This window comes from Halictus rubicundus, chromosome 15 (genome assembly GCF_050948215.1).
Source record: "Halictus rubicundus isolate RS-2024b chromosome 15, iyHalRubi1_principal, whole genome shotgun sequence".
NCBI lineage: Eukaryota > Metazoa > Arthropoda > Insecta > Hymenoptera > Halictidae > Halictus > Halictus rubicundus.
The window spans coordinates 1349520-1368513 of NC_135163.1; the positions used below are offsets into that span (position 1 = coordinate 1349520).

Below are 18994 nucleotides of genomic sequence, written 5' to 3' on the forward strand. Positions count from 1 at the left end.
TCTCGGTTTCCTAAATCGATAAGTATTGCATCACGGGGATGGAATAGGTAAACGCAGAACTTAAGGCCTGGTCGAGTGCCTCAGACAACTCAACCTGAATTTCTGTTGTGCTCACGCGGTTCGTGTCGGGGCTGTGTTTTCTTGACTTTTTTTCCCCCGTCGGTGACACGAAAACTAAGTGGACCGAACAGGAAAATGGAAAATACACGAGAAAAAGCGGGCCGCAAAACTTTTCCGGAGAACTTGGGAAACAAAAAGTGCTATGTAGAAATCAGTGAAATAGACTCCAGACAGAAATATTTCATCCGACACGCCGGCACACGTATTTCTGCCTCTGGCCCGCGAGGAAAACCTCTGGACATCATCTTCTCTGACAAATAAATGGAAATAGCGCCGTATTCGTGCACGAAACTCGAGCCGAAAATTGTGGACAATTTCCGACGGGAAGGAAATCATTTTCAGCGTGGCCATTGTCGTTCAATAAAATGCTCCGTGCCACAGTTCATTCGTCACTTCGTATACCAAAAAAAGTGTTCCACTCTCGGACGGAAAAAAGCAATACAATATTTGCGTGAAAATACGAATGCTAATATAACTGTTATCAAAAGGTTGTTACAAAATAAGAAACTGTCTACACCTCTTTTTAATATGACAGTAGACATTGCCAGAAAAATGTTCTGAGTGCTTAGGGGTAATTAAACCCTTCCCTGCTCATCATATAAATGATGAAAAAACCAACATATTCATTTACACTCGTCCGTATGCTATCTTTTAACCAAAATATTGTTTTCAATTTTTTACGTTTCCTCTGACCCTGCATGACCTTGAGTAATTATAGTCACTGAATTCCTAATGAAAAGGACTATCATCGTAGCTGCTTGAAAAGGGGTGGTCCTGTTTTAAAAAATGAAGGTGACCTTGAGATTCCTAAAAAAAAAACAAAAACAAATATTTTTATGGAATCGTGGGAGCCTCGCTGAACCATTCACCTTAAGACATTTGACGTATCTTGAAAAACAACGAAGATATTTGAAGTGGAAGCGTTAGATGACTCACCCTGTATAAATATAATTTCCTTACACAGGGTGACCCTAAAATAAATACACGAGGCAGCAGCGTCTTCGCATCTGAGAACGAACGACGTACGATTGCGAATTAAAAATTGAACGCGTGGACAACTAAAAGAAAGAGAGTAAATTTTTGCCTCTGTTTATCGGAGCTACGTTGGAAAAATTGCGTAACGAGTGTCGGTAGACGTATAACCGGGTGTTCTAAGATTTGGAACAAGGAAGTGACTCAACAATGATCCGAACGACAGGGAAGAAGGGGAGAGGACGAGAACGGCACCTCAAGAATAGAAATTGAAACCGAAGTGGATTAACCCGGATGCCGACCGCACATATCCATCGTTTGTTGCTATTCAAAATATACCTTGAGCCGGGGACGAGATCAAACTGGCGTCCATTTTCAAAGAATTTACATATTTTCCGACGAGCGAGGGGACCTTCCTCTGTTATTCCACGATAAGCGGTTTCTATAAATCGCACCGATCGTGTTTCATAGATAAGTAGAATTATACAACCATAAGTATTAAATAACCGGACTCGTGGGGTGAAAGCATCTTCCCAGGAAAAACGTTTCCATTTTGCGACCCACTACTGCTCACATACCACTGCAAGTATTACAATTTTTCTTTTCTAACGGTGTACGAACTAATAAACGTTGCCAAATGTATATCGGTCACCTAAATAGTACCCCGTGAACTAATTCGTTGTTATTACACTGTAAATTTCAGGCATTTATAGCAAAACTGGGCTAAACTTTACTTCAGGAAACGAAAAATTTTTAACTTTCTTTCATGTAATCCTGTACATTTTGGCGAGAAAATTACGAAAATCCAAGTTTTAATCCGAGGAGATCAGCAGTTATCATATACCAGCACCATATCGCCCAATGAGCGGAGCCGCGAGTACGTTGCTTACCTGTCGAAAACGCATAACTTTTGAACCAGTGAATTCCTGACATTAAAACTTGGATTTTCGGCATTTTCTCGCCAAATTCTGCAGGATAAAAATTTCTGGTTCCCTAAAGTAAAGTTTAACCCAAAACTGAGAAGATCAATGAATTTGAGAATACTATTATATTATTTCGTACCTATTAAAATGATTAAAGTAAGACTGGAAAAACATTGGAACGAATATATTGCAACAGTGAGAGCTGCTTTGAAGGCAATAGGATAAATATTGATGAGCAAATAGACCACTTGCTTTGTACCTAGAAACTTCTAATACCTCTTAAACGAAGCAATAAAAAATACAAGATGCATGCTTTTGCATACGCACATTTTCCAATGAAGTATTTGAGTTGTTATCAATTCGTTCGGTAGATCTACCGTTCCTTTCTTCAACATATGGAAAGTGTAAAAACGGGTTGTCGAAGAAGAAGTTTTCTCCTGAAACCATTTTTCATTTGGAAAATGGAGAAACTCCGACATCCTGCGTATTCCCAGATTTGGCATCGCATGCTATTCTTCTTTTTCGAAAGGTGAAAAACGAAACGGAGAAAACACATTTTCATACTCCACACGAGAAGGGAGATTTGCGAAATGCCTTGTTGGAGGATCAGCTACCGCTTTGAAGAGTGCAAAGCGCATGTACAATGCAAATTGTTAGATTCTTTTAATCCTCGTTAACTCGAAAATAATTACGCGAAAGATCCGCCGGTGATGTTCTCGTTCTGTGTTCATCCACTTTCGCTCTACGTTTTGAGCCAACAAATTGTCTTTTATTCATTCTTTTGTAACATCTTCAAACGGCACTTCTATAAATTAATATCCAACTACAAGATTAGTAAAAAACGAAACAACACTAGAAAAGATTCGTAACAAAATGTCTTTCAAACAAAAAACTGTTGCAAGATTTTTTGTCACGCATGGACGCTGAATTACGCACACTTGTAAAAAACAGCGAACAAATTATAAGTTTTATACACACGATAATCTTATTCTTGAATTAAAATGTTTCATTTTATAATTATCGAATTTACAAAGATGTTTCCATTAGAAATTATTAACAGTAAACCTACCGAGCACAAAACATATAAAAGAGAATCGTCTTATAGAAGGGAGAAGGTTGAATTTGTTTAAATTTTATACGATTTTCATTAAAATATGTGCTTAAATGATGAAGTTAATTTATCAATTTTCTATGAAAACGTTTTTATAATTTCAATAATTGTGAAATAGAAAACCGGCCATTTTGACTGTGGTAAGTTTAGTGTTAAATAAATTTCCTCATTCGAGCGCGTGTTATTATAAAAATTGCGAAAAATCTGAATAAATTCAATCTTGTAGTTTTTACAGGACAACGTGTACCAGTCACATTTTGTGCTCGGTACGGTTAGTGTTAATTAGTGCAAGAACACGAAATATCGGGATCCCGATAGTCGGGGCGGGTCGGGAAGAGATCGGGTCGGGTCGGGTGCCCGAAAATTTCGAGATTCCTGAAAGAATCGGGTTTCCCGAAAATGTCGATTTCCCTTTAGAGAATCCCGATTATTTCGAGAATCCCGACTTTTTCGGGAATCCCGACTCTTTCAAGAATCTCGAAATTTTCGGGTACCCGTCCCGAACCCGAAAAAATTTCGTGTTCCCGACCCGACCCGATATTTCAGATTCTCGCACACCCCTAGTGTTGATACAGTGTAATAAAAATTGATTTCCTGGTAGTAGGCAAAGTAGAATTGTCATTGTTATTTCGCATTCCTCTGTTGCATTACATGCAGCTTGCGAAATGTACGGACACGCTATTCCTCCGCACAGTTTCCCAATAAACGCGATATGTTATTGAAACGTGTGAGAGTCGGTGGCAGCCAGCGTGAGCAAACAGAAGGTAAATCGAACTTTTCGTTAGAAAGTTGCCGGTACTAAATGTGTTTGTGTTCACAGCTGTCTGGCACAAGAACCAGGTAACTGCGTAATGCATACTGAATGTTACTACGTATGCACCGGCCTATGAAATGTGATATTATAAAGCATTCGAGCTTGCACGGCGGAGCAGATGTGTCAGAGCCTAGGAACAGCAGTGATATCATTGGTGAATGAAATGATTAGTCTATGGACTTTATGCATCCATAGGTAACAGGTTCGCGGTGCTCACGGAAATCCTTTGTTGTAATACAACGGGTTCTGACAGTTGCCGTTTGTGCTCTATTTCCTGCAAATAGACCTTCAGCCAAATACTTTTGCGAACGATCACAAAGCTATTGGAGACACGGTCATTGTCGGGATGCCGTTCGACGCCACTTTTTCCCAATGTTTCTTCGTCCACCGATACGCGCGATCGTCGGATCGGGAATACGAAATTTTTTCGGGACCGGGACAGGTTCCCGAAAATTTCGAGATTGTCGAAAGAATCGGGATCCCCGAAAAAGTCGGAATTTCCCAAAATTCCGAGAACCCAATAACCATTTATATTCGTTTTAATGAATGCATTCATGGTTTCGGAGTATCGTATAAACAAACGTCTGACTATGTGTTTACATATTTTGTACGCTACAATACAGCACTGCAGAGTAGTAGGATAAACGGTAGTAGGGTTTTTGAAATTTTAGAAAATATCAACTATTTTAGGAAACCCGACTCCTTTGGGAATCTCGAAATTTTCGGTAACCCGACCCGACCTCATCGCGTCCCCGATATTTTCGGGTTCACGCACACCCCTAGCAATTGCCACGATTAATCGAGTCGACAAATTTTGAAATGGTAGAAGACAGTGGCTCTCGCACAACCTATCGACTGAAGGTCAATCACGTGAAAGGAAATCAATAGCATTCCCTCGAAGACAGAAACGAGCACGTGACAATAGGGCTGAAGCTGGTGTGCAAAAAGCGAACACATACCACGAATGCTTCCGAGTTCTACAACATTGACGAGTGTGTACAGTTGTAGGGGAGAATCATTGCTCGAAATTACCTGGAAATCTCGGTTAAACTCTAACGAATGTCTCGTTTCGCACATCTTAACAGTACAAATAAATGTAATGATGTCTCGGTATACAGCGGCTCTTATTAATATTCGACACTCTTTACAATAACCTTTTTAAACAACCAAACAACTTACGCTTGTTTTTAGGATTTAGAAGGATTAATTTGCTAGATGAAAAAACTGCAATTTGTTTTTCACAATATTTTCATCGGGTCTTGTATCGAAAATTTAAAACAACCGTCCGGCGAATTTCTGTTGATTCTGTACATTCTGAAAATTTCATCGAAACTCACCGACGAAATCGATTTCGTTTGTAACTGGTTAAGAATTTTATTCTACCGTACTTTCCTTCAATTTTAAACAAAGGATCACCCGCCGTGTAGTTTTCCTCTCGAGAAAGTTTCCTTGAAACAGCTTGTACCATTCTGGGATTATACAGCCGTGCTATAGCTACTATTAAATATCAGAACAAGTGGTCGCAATAAATTCCATAGCTACTGCAAACCGATAGCCCGTTTCTTGTCGTGCAACCAACTGCACTTGAATCCTAGTGTCCTTAAATTTATTTCTAAGCCATCCCCGATGCCTCGTACAACCGTGCGCTGGGATTTCCCTGTACAAACGGTAGCACCGAGAACAAAGCGCTCCGAAATTCGACCGAGGTCCTGGCCTGACAATGAGATTCGAATCTAATTTTGTGCCGTGTTCGCGTGATCCTCGCATTAATATTTCGTTAATTAAAAACGAAATTTCAATCAATTTAAGGAAAAAACGATATTATCAGTCCTTGCGCTTCGCAGAAAAATTCAACCCTCATCGACTTCACAGAAATGTTTGTATGAAAGATGTTAGGGTGATACTTTAATCATTTTTGCTCACTCTGTAAGTAAACAAATTATGCTTCACTCGTAACGTCACGTTTTAAAGAAATATATCTTTCAACACGAACAAAAAAAGAAAACGAATGAATTTTGACCCTGAAGACCTTTTGATGGTCAAAGAAATCAAGGTCAACGATAACGTTTCTTTTATTTTGACATTTCATGTCCTCTTCTATACATATTTATGAAAATATTTTAGTGCAACGGTAACATTGGAATAACTTTATATAAAAAAGAAACAACTGCATAATTGTCATACCAGAATATGCATATCTTCGAAATTGAAAATTTGAGGTACACCCTTCATAAGAAACCTCTATTTAATGTTGTATTGTTTAAATGTAAGATACACTGGACAATGCAGTGATTAAAACTGGGGTCCACTTTGACCCAGAAGTTCCTAGTTGTCAACCTAAATTTATTAACTGTTTATGTAGATCCAATGAAAAGATCGATACGAAAAAAAGGTGCAATTAACATTTTAACTGGAGATGACGAATTAACTCGTTTTTCGTGTTTGTACCATTCAGAAACTCTTAATTTTCTCATTAATTCAATAAGCAATCCTTTCACCTAATTGTGTCACAATATTCACACAGGTATCAACTACAATCGTATTTCGTTGGATATAGTACAATTTTCGTCGTTTCAATTTTTTAAAAAGTCGCGCAGTTGACAGATTAATAAGCCAGGATTCGAATGGCTCGAATGATGGCTGTCATGGAATCGTCAAAGTGTCCACCTTTCGAGTGGTCATAGCCAGCACGACTGAAAATGATGGATTACCAATTAGCATGCCAGGCGAATCCACATTTGAAATAGCTCGCGACTGAAACAGGTAATAAAGTCGCTTAAACAGGTACCTACATATCGATCGATCCAAGTATTTGATTGCGACGCATTAAACCGGAAGATCGCTACGTGAATTTCCGTGGCGATCGCTCTTTACGGGAACACGCTCGCCGAGAGGAGCGATGGCCGTGGCTTTCGAATCGTCGTTGATTAAGTTTGCTGGTTTTTGGCACAACCGAAGCAAAAGTGATAAAGCACGACACCTTATGACGCCGCTTAACTCTTCTACACAACTGATCCGAAAATTCCGCTTATCCTACGCTCCACTTCCAGCGCTGTTTGCTCGCACGGTTCCCGACGATAATTCCATTAATTCCGAAAGTAGCCGAGCCGCAAAGTTTCAACGAAGAGAGGGGGGGGGTGACGGTTAATGCGATTCTTTTAAACAAACCGAATTTATAAACGCGATGAATTATCGCGGGGCCACGGATTTTACGGATTTGCACCGGATCCCATCTGCCGAACACGTCGGAATAAAAAGTTTAACCGAAATCCTTTTATTCCGGATTTTCTGTGCTTTCGGGTTTTTGCGAAACAACCCGTGAACGGATTTTCATAAATTGCGTATCGCACCGTGCATTGTCGAGTCCGGCATGCTTCTATTAAATTCGTATTATTTATATATATATATATATATTCATTTATTGTTCCCCTCAGGGTTACAATCCTATTACATCTCATCTCCTTCCACTCGCAACATCGCATACCCAAAATTCGTATTATTTATTGGTTCAACTTTAACGTAAAGGACCATAAATTTTGGAATTTTTTATGCAATTCTGTAGACTTTGACGAGAAAATGCCAAAAATCGAAGTTTTAACGTTAGGAATTCACTGGTTCAAAGGTTACGCGTGTTTAAAGTTGAGTGATTTCAAGCGTTTTTGACGGGTAAGGGCGCCGCCATGTTGGTGTATTATTGCATTATGATCGGTTGACTAAAATTAAAAAAGGAAGTACATTTTGATTTAATTTCTGTTTCTTGCAATTGCTTCGCAAAATTTTTATTTTGCCTGCAGATAAAAAAGTTAAAATTTTGATTTCACTGGACTTTGTGTATCAGGCATAGTTCTGAATTGAATTCGCGCAATTCCGTAATATTTGAATTGTTAAATTCCTTCTTCGAAAATATTCTAGCACAAGGATTGAGGAAATTACTTATAAAATTTTGATAGTTACTGGGCCGGAAATTTGTAGGGTGGCTGTAGCACGATAAAAAGGAGTTGATAATTTCACGAAGGACGCGAGATTTCCTTCGAGTTTCCGGGAGGGTTGCAGCGCTTCGCGTTGAATTTTCGCGCTAGAGACTAGAAATATTGCATGAAATGACACGTGAAAGACTAGAGGGGCACCGGAGCTGAGCTAAAAGCGTCTAAAACGCTTCAGAAAGCCCCGACAGAAATGCCATGCTTGATCGAATCAAGTTACGGATCTGCTTTATCCGGCGCTGATGCTGTAACGAAGGAAAAAGAAAGTCCTCGTGGATCTCCGCGGTACGTTGCTCCACCTTTCCCACAAAAATGGTGCCTCCTCGGTGGCCAATCGGACTTATTAAATGCAAATTTCTTTTACGCTCTTCGTAACATCCCCTGTCAGCAACCCTCGCGCCGAACGTCGCGCCTCAATTTTCAATTAAATTCGAATTTCATTCAAATGAATTTTTTGAGAATACGCTCGTACCACCGGAAACCTTACTGCGCTCGATTACCCTTATTATATTCTTGTAAAACTGGGGCATCGAATGCTCGACCATTTTGTCCGGTGAATATCAAACTACCTTCTTAATTTTCATTCTTCAGAAATTTTCTTTGCTTGCAATCTTAGATTATCAAATATACAGCGTGTCCCACGAACTCTGTCCACTTGAATATCTTGGTTATTTCGAACAATACGAGAAAATGTTACTTACAGAAGTTGTAGGGTTTAAGAAACTACATAATATGGTATAAATGATATTCTTGCAAGTGGAGGCGTAGAGAAGATATAGAGGTCACCTTTGTTTTTTAAATGGAATGTCCAATTTTTTATGCTCGATTTCGACAGATTGGCGTATTCTGAGTGTAAAACTACTAAAGTGTATTTGTCCTAAAACTTACCGCTGCTGAGATATTTGACTGTTTTCATTCTATTACTTTCACTATGGCACGTATTCAAGGATATGCTCAGTGTCAGTCAGTTTCTCAGTTAGTGAACATAAGATAGTCAATATGAAATTTTCATTCGAAGAACAATTAGAAATGCTTCTAATTTATGGAGAAAGTAAGAGAAACGCAATCGGGGCTCGAAATTTGTACGGTGAAAGATATCCAAACCGCATATGCCCTTCGCACAAGATTTTTGAAAGATTGTGTACAAAATTAAAAGAAACTGGAAGTCTCGCTGTTCGTAAGATGAATCGTGAAAAGCCTGTCCAGATTTAACACTCCTAGATTTTTTCTTGTGGGAAATATTGACATATATTGTATATCGAGATGCACCAACAACTCCGGAAGATATAAAGCAACGAATTATCGCAGCGTGTACTACAATAGAAGCTCCAACAATAAGACGTGTAAAAGACGTAACAGTTCAAAGACTACAACGTTGCATCGCTGCAGATGGCCGTCATTTCGAATATTCTTCATGAAAACAGTCAAATATCTCGGCAACGGTAAGTTTTAGGACAAACACACTTTAGTAGTTTTATACTCAGAATACGCCAATCTATCGAAATCAAGCATCAAAAATTGTACATTCCATTAAAAAAAAAAACAAAGGTGACCTCTATATCTTCTCTACACCTCCACTTGCAAGAATATAACTTACTTAGAATATAAGAATATAAGAATAGAATATAAGAATATAACTTCTGTAAGTAACATTTTCTCGTATTGTTTGAAATGATCAAGATATTCAAGTGGACAGAGTTCGTAGGACACTTTTAAATCCACATTTCATTTGCTTTACTATTATTATTATTTTCATCTTTTGGGACGCTTTAATCGATATACGGTGAATGTTGACGACATAGGGACTATGCATTTAATTCTGCATTTGGTCTGGAGTTTAAACTTATTTGTCTACAAAGCAGATTTTTCATTTCTCCCAATGTTTAAGCCTGCGACATACTACATAATTCAGGAAAATATTCTTGATGTAATCCATTTAATCCTCGAATGGCGGGTCCATTCGGACCCATATGTGGCTTTAGAGTAGGATGACTCTTAGCCCATTTTTTTCGAGATTTATTTGGTTAATGAAACATACATTGGAAATAAACTAACAGCAACTGCTCTACCAATCATTTTTATCTTGCACGTCGTAAGCTTCGGTACACAGAAATTGTCGGGCGAAAAATTAATTTTCAGAGTGACACGACAATGTGTTAAATTAAAAATTTTATAACAGCTGCTGGTTAATTGAATTTTTAATATAAGTGTCAACGGCACGCCCATTGTACTTCTTTTCCGACCGGCCGTCGAAAATGCGATAATAAATTAAAAAACGTGTAAAGTGTTTCGTCCTGGCCGAACTTTCGGGTTTCCGTGGGTGACCGTAACTGAAATTCATCGTGCTCACCCTTTGGTCCCTTGGAACTCGCTAGAAAGAAGTTGCCGGTAAGTTCCGTCCCCGCTCGAACATTACTGCATAATATATTTATCCGTCATAGGGAGTGGCTTTTATTGCTGCAAAGTGGCGTTACACGAGATACGTGCGTCGTACACTGTCAGGCTGTTCCAGCGTCCACGACAAGTTCGTAGTAAACTTTCCAGCTCATTTTATAACGAGACGTCGAGCCCCGCGAAGAGGAATCGGAAATTACAGAAAACTTTAAATTGAAACAAATTAAAGGTAACCGTCAGCCCCGCCGGAGGTAATTCGACTATCACGATACGTCCGATGTTCGATCAAATTCGAAATAGTACAACACAATATCCTCAAAGAGTCTCATTAATTTTACACCCCGAGCTCTGTTCGCAGCAGTCGAGAATATTCCTTCGATCCCCTCAGGTTGCGTATTATAATTGAAAATGTCCACTTTGACTAAAACTAATTGAAAAAGAAGGAGCACTTCGGTCTCTACTAAAATTACAATCCCGATCCGTTATCTTCTCACGTCCTTCGCCGTTCAGTTTTTTACCTGGTTTCTTTACCCTCGGATAACGGGAAAGCATGCCCTCGGGCCCCTAAACATTAAAATAATTAATTAAATGCTCGTAAAATCGTTTTTCCCGAATATCTTCTAAATTATGGACTGTATCGAAAAATATGTTGAAACAAACTTTTAGATCTGGACAGGATGCGTCTTTTATGTCGTATTACTTTTTTTCGGAAATCAAACGGTTTTCGGAAAAAGTGAGAAAAATTTCGGAAGAAAATAAAGACATTTTTTTGGAAATTTGAAAACTGAAAGTATGTTTTCATTATCTTTTGTCAATAAACATTAACGAAGAATGTGAATTTTTTTTACTTGCTGAATTTATTTTTTTTTTTGTTTGTATATTATTTTGCAGAATATATTTCTTTTATTAGAAACCAAGAGAATTTTCACATCCCACTTTATCAAGGGTAAAGGTCTTATAAGGAGAACTACGTTCCATTTAAAACACATGTTCCGATATTTTGTCGTGCCGGTGCCGGTTTTGTCGTTGTCGGTACGTGACGCTCCGTGCAGTAGAGTGTAAATCACCGGTGCATTATCCAGTGCATCATCGCATTGCTTACTTCGCCGGGCCGATTGTCAGAGACAACGTCCACCGGATTCACTCATATTTATTTAACGGTTCATTTTACAGGGCTTTTCGTAACGTAGTTCTCTTTATAAAGTACCCTTGATAAAGTGGAACCTGAAAATTTTCTTGACATCTCGTAAAGAAATATACGCAATTTCTGCAAAATAATATGCAATTAAAAAAAAATTCCGCAAATTAAAAAAAACCTACACATTTTTCGTTAATGCATGTTGGTAAAAGATAATAAAAACCCACTTCAGTTCCCAAATTTCAAAATACATATTTTGATTTTGTTCTGACATTTTTCTCAGTTTTTTTCGGAAACCGTTTGTTTTACGAGAAAAAGTAATAGGACATAAAAGACGCAGCCTGTCCAGATCTAAAAGTTTTGTTGGAAACATATTTTTCGATACAGTCCATAATTTAGAAGATATTCGGGAAAAACGATTTTATGAGCATTTAATTATTTTAATGTTTAAGGGCTGGGGGGCACGTTTTCCGTTATCCGATCGAACTCAAACTTTGCACAAACTTTGTTTTGATTAATGGAAGCAATCCTGGAGGGGGGCTTAAGATTAATTTTGAAAAAACTTTTCGTCAAGAATAAATAAGAGCGACCATAATGTACACTTGGAACTAACGATTCAGCACGAATCCATAGTGAATTCAGTGGAGCCGTGCAGAAGGAGGCCAGTGTTGCACAAAGCAACCTCGTCTAATTTCGTTCTCTTTTACACGCCTGTGAGCATTTTTAAATAACGAAGACCATCTGGGAGCTCTAACTGCCTCGGATTCGCAACAAAAAAAAAAGCGCTTTCGTTAATGAGTCCGCTGGGTTTGCTGCCACCTGAACGTGTCGTTGGCTCGGAACGTATCTCCGAAGGGACACGTTCATCATTTTATCATATCAAATGCATGTAAATCGCTGTGTACTCGAGTGATCCATCATAAACCGAGAAGCTAAGCGGTCCTCTCGGAAATCGAGGTCGAAATATACACGGCCAGCGTCGTGGGAGGATTAAAGGATTTACTTCGTTAAAAATGAAACAAAGCCCCCCTAATCCAGAGCTAAGGTTTTCATTTCAGCACGATATACACCTTCAGGATTGCCGCGGGAACCTCAGTTATGGATATTCTGATATTATAACTGTGAGAATCGTGACGGAATCGAGCGGGCTACGGTATGCTACACGATCGATGATATCGGGGCAACATTTGAAAGGATTGCAGCGATAAACAAGCGCCTCCACTGATCATAAATTTTTTGTTATGTACGCTACCTCATTAACTTTGCTTCTTAATAAAAAATTATGTTTTATTCGTCATGTATTTTCACACATTTCTTGCCGGAAGTCTATTAGCATGATTCTCAATGACTGTTCCATTTGAACATCGCAAAATCTTTAATTTGCTCTTTGTTACGAAAAATTTCATTGAAAGTTTCATAAAGAAATGAGTGAAAACAGGGAAGTTTTGTCAGTGGATTGGTATTGCATCAAGGAATAGCGTCTGTGCACGGTATAACTGATGGGTATGATCCCGAAACTGTGAAAGCTACAGAAATATACCCGGCGAAAATGTCTCGTCGGCACACAGTGGTCCGGATCGAGGAATTTAGGGCTATTTGACCAAAAAGTCGACTTTTCGAAATTGAAAACTAATCAATTTGTATTGCTTTGTAACCAATGAAATTAAATAAATATTTTAGTTACTACGATCATTTAAAGTTGAGCGTTTTGATATGCCTGGTGATATTTCACCAGGCAAAATTGCTTAAGTTCTTTGCGATGTCCTTATTCGAAAATTTCTAGATCCACTACAAATGAAGATACATTCCACAAATTGTTATTAACATCGGACCCACATATTTCATCCACGAGAATAAGATGTCCAGAGGCTGCGGAATTATTAACAAAATAAAGAAAACAAAAACCGCTTGTACCTACTTCTTCAACAACAAAATGGTAAGATTAATTAGTATACTTCTTATGTTATCAATTAAATAAAATATTAATATTACTTTTGCTCGCAATATACTATATTTGTAACGTTAGACACCTTACTTAATAACTTATATTCCTGTACATTTTATAAAAAATTCTAATAACATAATTACATCATATATAAGAAAACTATAAGATTTGAATTTCCAATTATTATACAATGGTTTTAATAGGGAAAGCAACTGATTCAACAACTACATAAAAATTGATAAAAATAACTAACTAACAAATCAAACAAAAAATATATTCTAACATGTATTATTCGAAAGAGATTATTTTATAATATTTTTTAGTTGAAACCTCAGTTCAATATCTCAAACGGTTCAAAAGTTATACACAAATATCCCTAAATTCTTCCCTAAAATCGATAATTTCAACCGCCTTGCTCTACATCGTGTTCGAAACCGTGCTCTCCGTCGAATTCGTTCGAATTTTCGCAAAAGTGGCGGTGCTTGTTTACCGCGCGGCAGCCTCTTAATTCCTGAAGCGGGTCTAATCGGCGCGGAATCAACGGCCGGGAGAAGGAGAATGATCGTCGTGAACAATACGAGTGGCTGATCCCCGTTCGATACGAGAGTCCGGCGAATAGGACCGGATAGAAAATGAAACAGGGAGCGATTCGTCTAACGGCGGCTGGAACGGGGCATAGAACCGGAGGCAGAACTTACCGAACGAGATGAGGCCGCTGTTCAGCATCGACAGCTTAATCTGGCTGGGAATGGAGGCGAGGCTGTGGCCGGTATTAAGATGACGCTTCCTCGGCGGTTTCTCCTGCGCCCTCGGCGCGCTTCTGCTCCTGTGATGATGATGGTGCTTCCGGTGAGAATGGGAATGAGAACCACCGGCGGTCGAGGTAGCGCCGGTGCGATCAGAACCGACGCTGCTCAGACCAACCACACCGCCGGTGGTCGATTGTGTTCGCATCGACGACATTTTCTGGAAAACGAAACGGAACGGTCTGTAGACACCGATTCTCAATCGTTGCCCGATCAATCTTTCGTCCCGCGCGCTCTTTATCAATCTCAAAAGAGTCCATTTTAGAGTTTCTTTCTTTTAGAGTGTGCTCCCGATTTGTGTGTACATTTGAGAGTACAGTTTTCTCTCGGCGTACGGTGGGGGACAAAAGTATTCGTACAATTGGAATATAGAAATATAAAAGCAACAAGATTTTCTGTATTATTAAGTATATTCAAATATACGTAACTGTATATTATACATTACACTTCTAACGACAAACGAGCAAAAAACACAGGCAACAACATCACTTAGTAACTTGAAATGAATTGAAAATTCACACTACCGTAAGAAATTGCCCGGACAAAAGTATTCGTACACCACCATTTCTGTTGATAAACATAGCAGTTACGAAGGAATCACAACATTCCGATCTATGTAAACGTTACTTTACAAGATATCATGTTAGTTTCATTAATTCTAGTCGTTCCGAGTACACGTTATTAGTGTATATTTGCAATATGGGGAGAAAACGCAATGGAACTACGTTGGAAGAACGGAAAATTATTATACAGTTATACGAAGAGGGCAAATCATATAGAAATATATCAGAAATACTAAAAAGAAGTCGATCAACTGTACAGAGTATAATAAGTAAATATGAAAAAGAGAGAACATTGCAGAATAAAGAAAGAACCGGCAAACCCCGGGAGCTAACTGTGAGAGAGGAGCGTAAAATCGTCCGAATTATTTAAAAAAAAAAACCAAATACCAGTGTATCGGAAATCGTGACACACCTTCAAGAATATATGCACCAGGAAGTTCATCCAAAAACAGGAAGAAGAGTGCTATATCGGGGAGGATATAACAGCAGAGTTGCGAAGAGGAAACCACTCATCAGCGAAGTAAATAAAAAAAAGAGATTAAAATTTGCAGAAGAATACATACGCGTTAGCGACGACTTATGGAGGAATGCAATATTTTCCGATAAATCGAAGTTTAATATTTTTGAGTTGGATGGTCATAAAAAAAAAGTGTGGCGGAGAGCTAGTATATATTTAAATATTCTTCATCATTTGATAGCAGTAGTCCTCAAAAAACTAAAAAATGTTTCAAATAAAATCTACCATGAGGGGAAAAGATCTGTGACCAGCATAAGCTATCCTTCCTAAAACAGGATAACTTTTATTGGAAACATTTCTCGCTCCGAGCTATAGTTTGGGAAATAAATGAAATTTCAAATGGAATATCCTGTACACATGACAGTAACAGTACAGAACGAACTGTACGTGACAGTTACGGAAACAGACTGCTCTGCGTTTAGGATATACATATTAGGGCATAAGGTGCCCTAGTAGGTTCTGGAGGACTTTTGACATGAAAGTGTAGGCTTAGTTTAATTGGGTGAAACAACGACAAATGTAGCATTGTAATTTATTTGTGTAACTAATTTGTAAAATTAGACTGCATTCTGGTAAACGTTCATTGGCTGTCCAAGTGGCCTTACGGTAGATTGTCGTTTATAAGGTTTTTCAAAGCCCCCTACATACATTAGCAAACCTCGCACGCTTGAAGATTTAGAAAACAACATAATAGAATGTTTTTTTAAAAATTGAAAAAAAAATGATAAACAAATAAGAACTTGATACGAATGTTTACAACTAGCTAAGAACGCTATACAATGTACATTCAGCCTTATAAAAATTCCGTTACAAATGATAATATATAATTCCGTTCTATTCGGTAATATTTCCTATAAAGTATCAACGTCACGGTATAAATACTAATATTGAAGTTCAGTGTACGAGATAAGAAATCATTTTTGAGAACTTTCCGCGCAAGCTGCAACGAGTGTCTTCCCGATACAAGTTTCCTGACTTCGCTGGACCTGGTCTCGGAAGTTTTAAAATTAAGTTGGTGGTTCCTCGCTGAAAATTTCTCGAGCGATCTTCGAAACTTCTGGGCCGGGTGAGAAAAAAATCTCATTTACAGTTTCAAGTTATATTCGACTGGTGCAAGGCCACGCCCTGCGTCGAAGGTTCCGCGTAAACGGGGCATTCGAAATCCAGAACGCCGGTGACTTTCAATGAGCCCTGCACAGGGCGAGATATAGAATACAAAGCGTCCGCCGTCCGGAACTGTCGCGATTGAAGGTGACACGTTCGTTCGCTTGGTATCGCGGAAAGTCTGCGGAACAATTTTAATGGGTTCGCCCGTGTTAGCCTCGTCGCAGTAACAATGGAACTTCTTGAACGTACAGCGGTAGAACGTGCAACGGGAAGTCGCCGTAAATCTGCGGCAGAAAGTAAAGTTTTCGGCCGGTGACGGGGAACACTTTTGTTATAATGTTCGAATCACCCGAGGCTGGGAAACGTATCTAGCCGCGTGGTCGATCGTGAAATCCTTAAATTTCGCGGTCGATTTCCGGCCGAGCTAAAACTGAACGAACGCCTCTCTTTGACAGGCTACGCCGCCTGTGTCTGAGCAACACGCGAACTAGCATAGAATAGAGATAACAGCTCGGCCAGTTGGCAAACGGAACGAAAGAGAGGAGAAGAGTGGCTCTGCACGCGTGCGTGCTGACTCTCTTTCAGCTCATCGTACCATACACCAGCCGGTATTAGGCTGTTGCATGCGAATTCCCCAATTTTTCATCTCGACGCTTTTTTTCGCTGGGAGATGCCGCGACACGCGTACCATTCTCCTAAATCGCACCTATCCGATTCAACTCGTTACTATCAGAGGGACCCATAAGTCACGAATTATTTTGAAATCTAAAACAAACTTTGTAGTAAATTCAAGTTTTTATTTCTTAGTGTATTATATAATCTCCATCATTATCAAGGACAGTTTGCCATCTTTCCTGCAAATTTTCAATCCCCCTCTTACAGAAATCCAGGGTTCGTGAAGCAAAATATGACTGGAGGTGCCTCCTTACATCTTCCACAGAAGCGAATGTGTTTTATTTCTTAAATAATGCTCCAGAGATCTGAAAAGATGATAGAGGGAGCAATATCCGGTGAGTACGGGGTATGCGGTAAAACTTCCCGTTGCAATTCTTTGATTTTTTCCTGAGTGAGTTTTGATGACATTTTGACCTTCAATACATCTTCATAATCATCGCAAATTTTCTTTGTTGTTACCGTTGCATTAAATCCCGCATGAAAATGAAAAAGTATGCAATGACGAATATGATCCTCGGAAGGTACAGACGCCGCCATTTTATTACTGGGATGTAAAAAAAATTATACTTTTAGAATATTTTGAACACAGGCCGCTTTACCGAAAACTATAAAAGAATAAAAGAAAATAACTAATAACTAAACTATAAAAGAATTCCTCTTCAACGATCGGTACAGAACTAAAGGCAAAACAAATTCTTTGCAAATAATTGATCACTTATGGATACCCCTAATATTTACCAGGGGTGTGCGAGAACCCGAAATATCGGGTCGGGTCAGGAACACGACATTTTTTCAGAATCGGGACGGGTACCCGAAATTTTCGAGATTCTCAAATTTATCGGGATTCCCAAAATAGTCGGGATTCGCGAAATAATCGGGAAACCGACCCGACCCGACCCGACCTCTTCCCGATTCGTCCCGACCATCGGGTTCCTGATATTTTCGTATTCCCGCACCTCCCCAAGTTTTTACCATGTATGTCGGATTATTTAATTGGGAGGTACTCGATTAATTGACTCGGTTTATATTAAGAAGAATACTTATTTCAAGGATTAAATATTTCATAACCACGCGACAAACTATTCCATTCATTTCGCCATGATATAATTTCCTGGTTAAATTAAATATTTTATAGGGCGCCGAAAAGTTTCCTAAATGGTCCTGATTCAAGAGATTAACTAAATTTTTCAGTAAATTGTTGACCGAAATGAATTTGCCGTCAGTAGAGATATCTAAAAGATAATTAAAACCTATCATAATAATGTCTCACTTGCCAGGTTTCCCACGTTGAAGATAAATGAATTAATTAATAAATCTTGATTTCCATTTTAAATTGAATTTAATGAATATGAATACATTGGAATTGTGGTACATTTATGAATATTAAGTTGTTACAGTAGCCATACACGTATTTCCATTCTCAGTGGAAGAGTTTCGTAAATATTTCTTATAAGTCGCTAAGCTCGACAAGTCGATTACATTAATTCGATCAAAATCAATTGCGAACGATCGAAAGAAGTTTGAGTAACTTCGCTATAGTTTCGATAATGAAATCCAAGTCATCAAACACAAAATGGCGGTGGTTTCAGCGATCTTGGACATTGTAGGAGACCTCGAATTCTATCTGGCCTCAAAGTTTATAATCACTCTGTCCTAGACTCGCGCTAAAAAATGTCGGCAGAAATGAATTTCACGGAGGTGGCAATTTTTCACTAATTATACGGCGTTTCCTTCCTCGTACCGGAAGTGCCTCCTCATCTCCCCCCTTGCCGTTCAAAGGGCAGATTAATTGCCGACAATCAAGCAGTAATTGCCAGCTGTTGAAAAATCAATTAGTACTTCGTTTACGTTCAATTAGTTGGTGCTCCGTGGTACTCCCGTAATATTTCTTTGCGTAGGCATAAAATTTGTGTTTGTTCACGTTTC

At 38.8% G+C, this 18994-nt stretch overlaps 1 protein-coding gene across 1 annotated transcript in view; it reads right to left on the reverse strand.

Moving 5' to 3' along the window:
- Nucleotides 1–18994, reverse strand: part of Ptp36e (protein tyrosine phosphatase 36E) — a 172771-nt gene that overhangs the window by 136460 nt on the left and 17317 nt on the right. Inside the window, exon 2 of the mRNA XM_076801020.1 lies at nt 14099–14366. Within this exon, the coding sequence (XP_076657135.1) occupies nt 14099–14363 (265 nt within the window). The 5' untranslated portion in view covers nt 14364–14366. The remainder of the gene's footprint in view (nt 1–14098; nt 14367–18994) is intronic.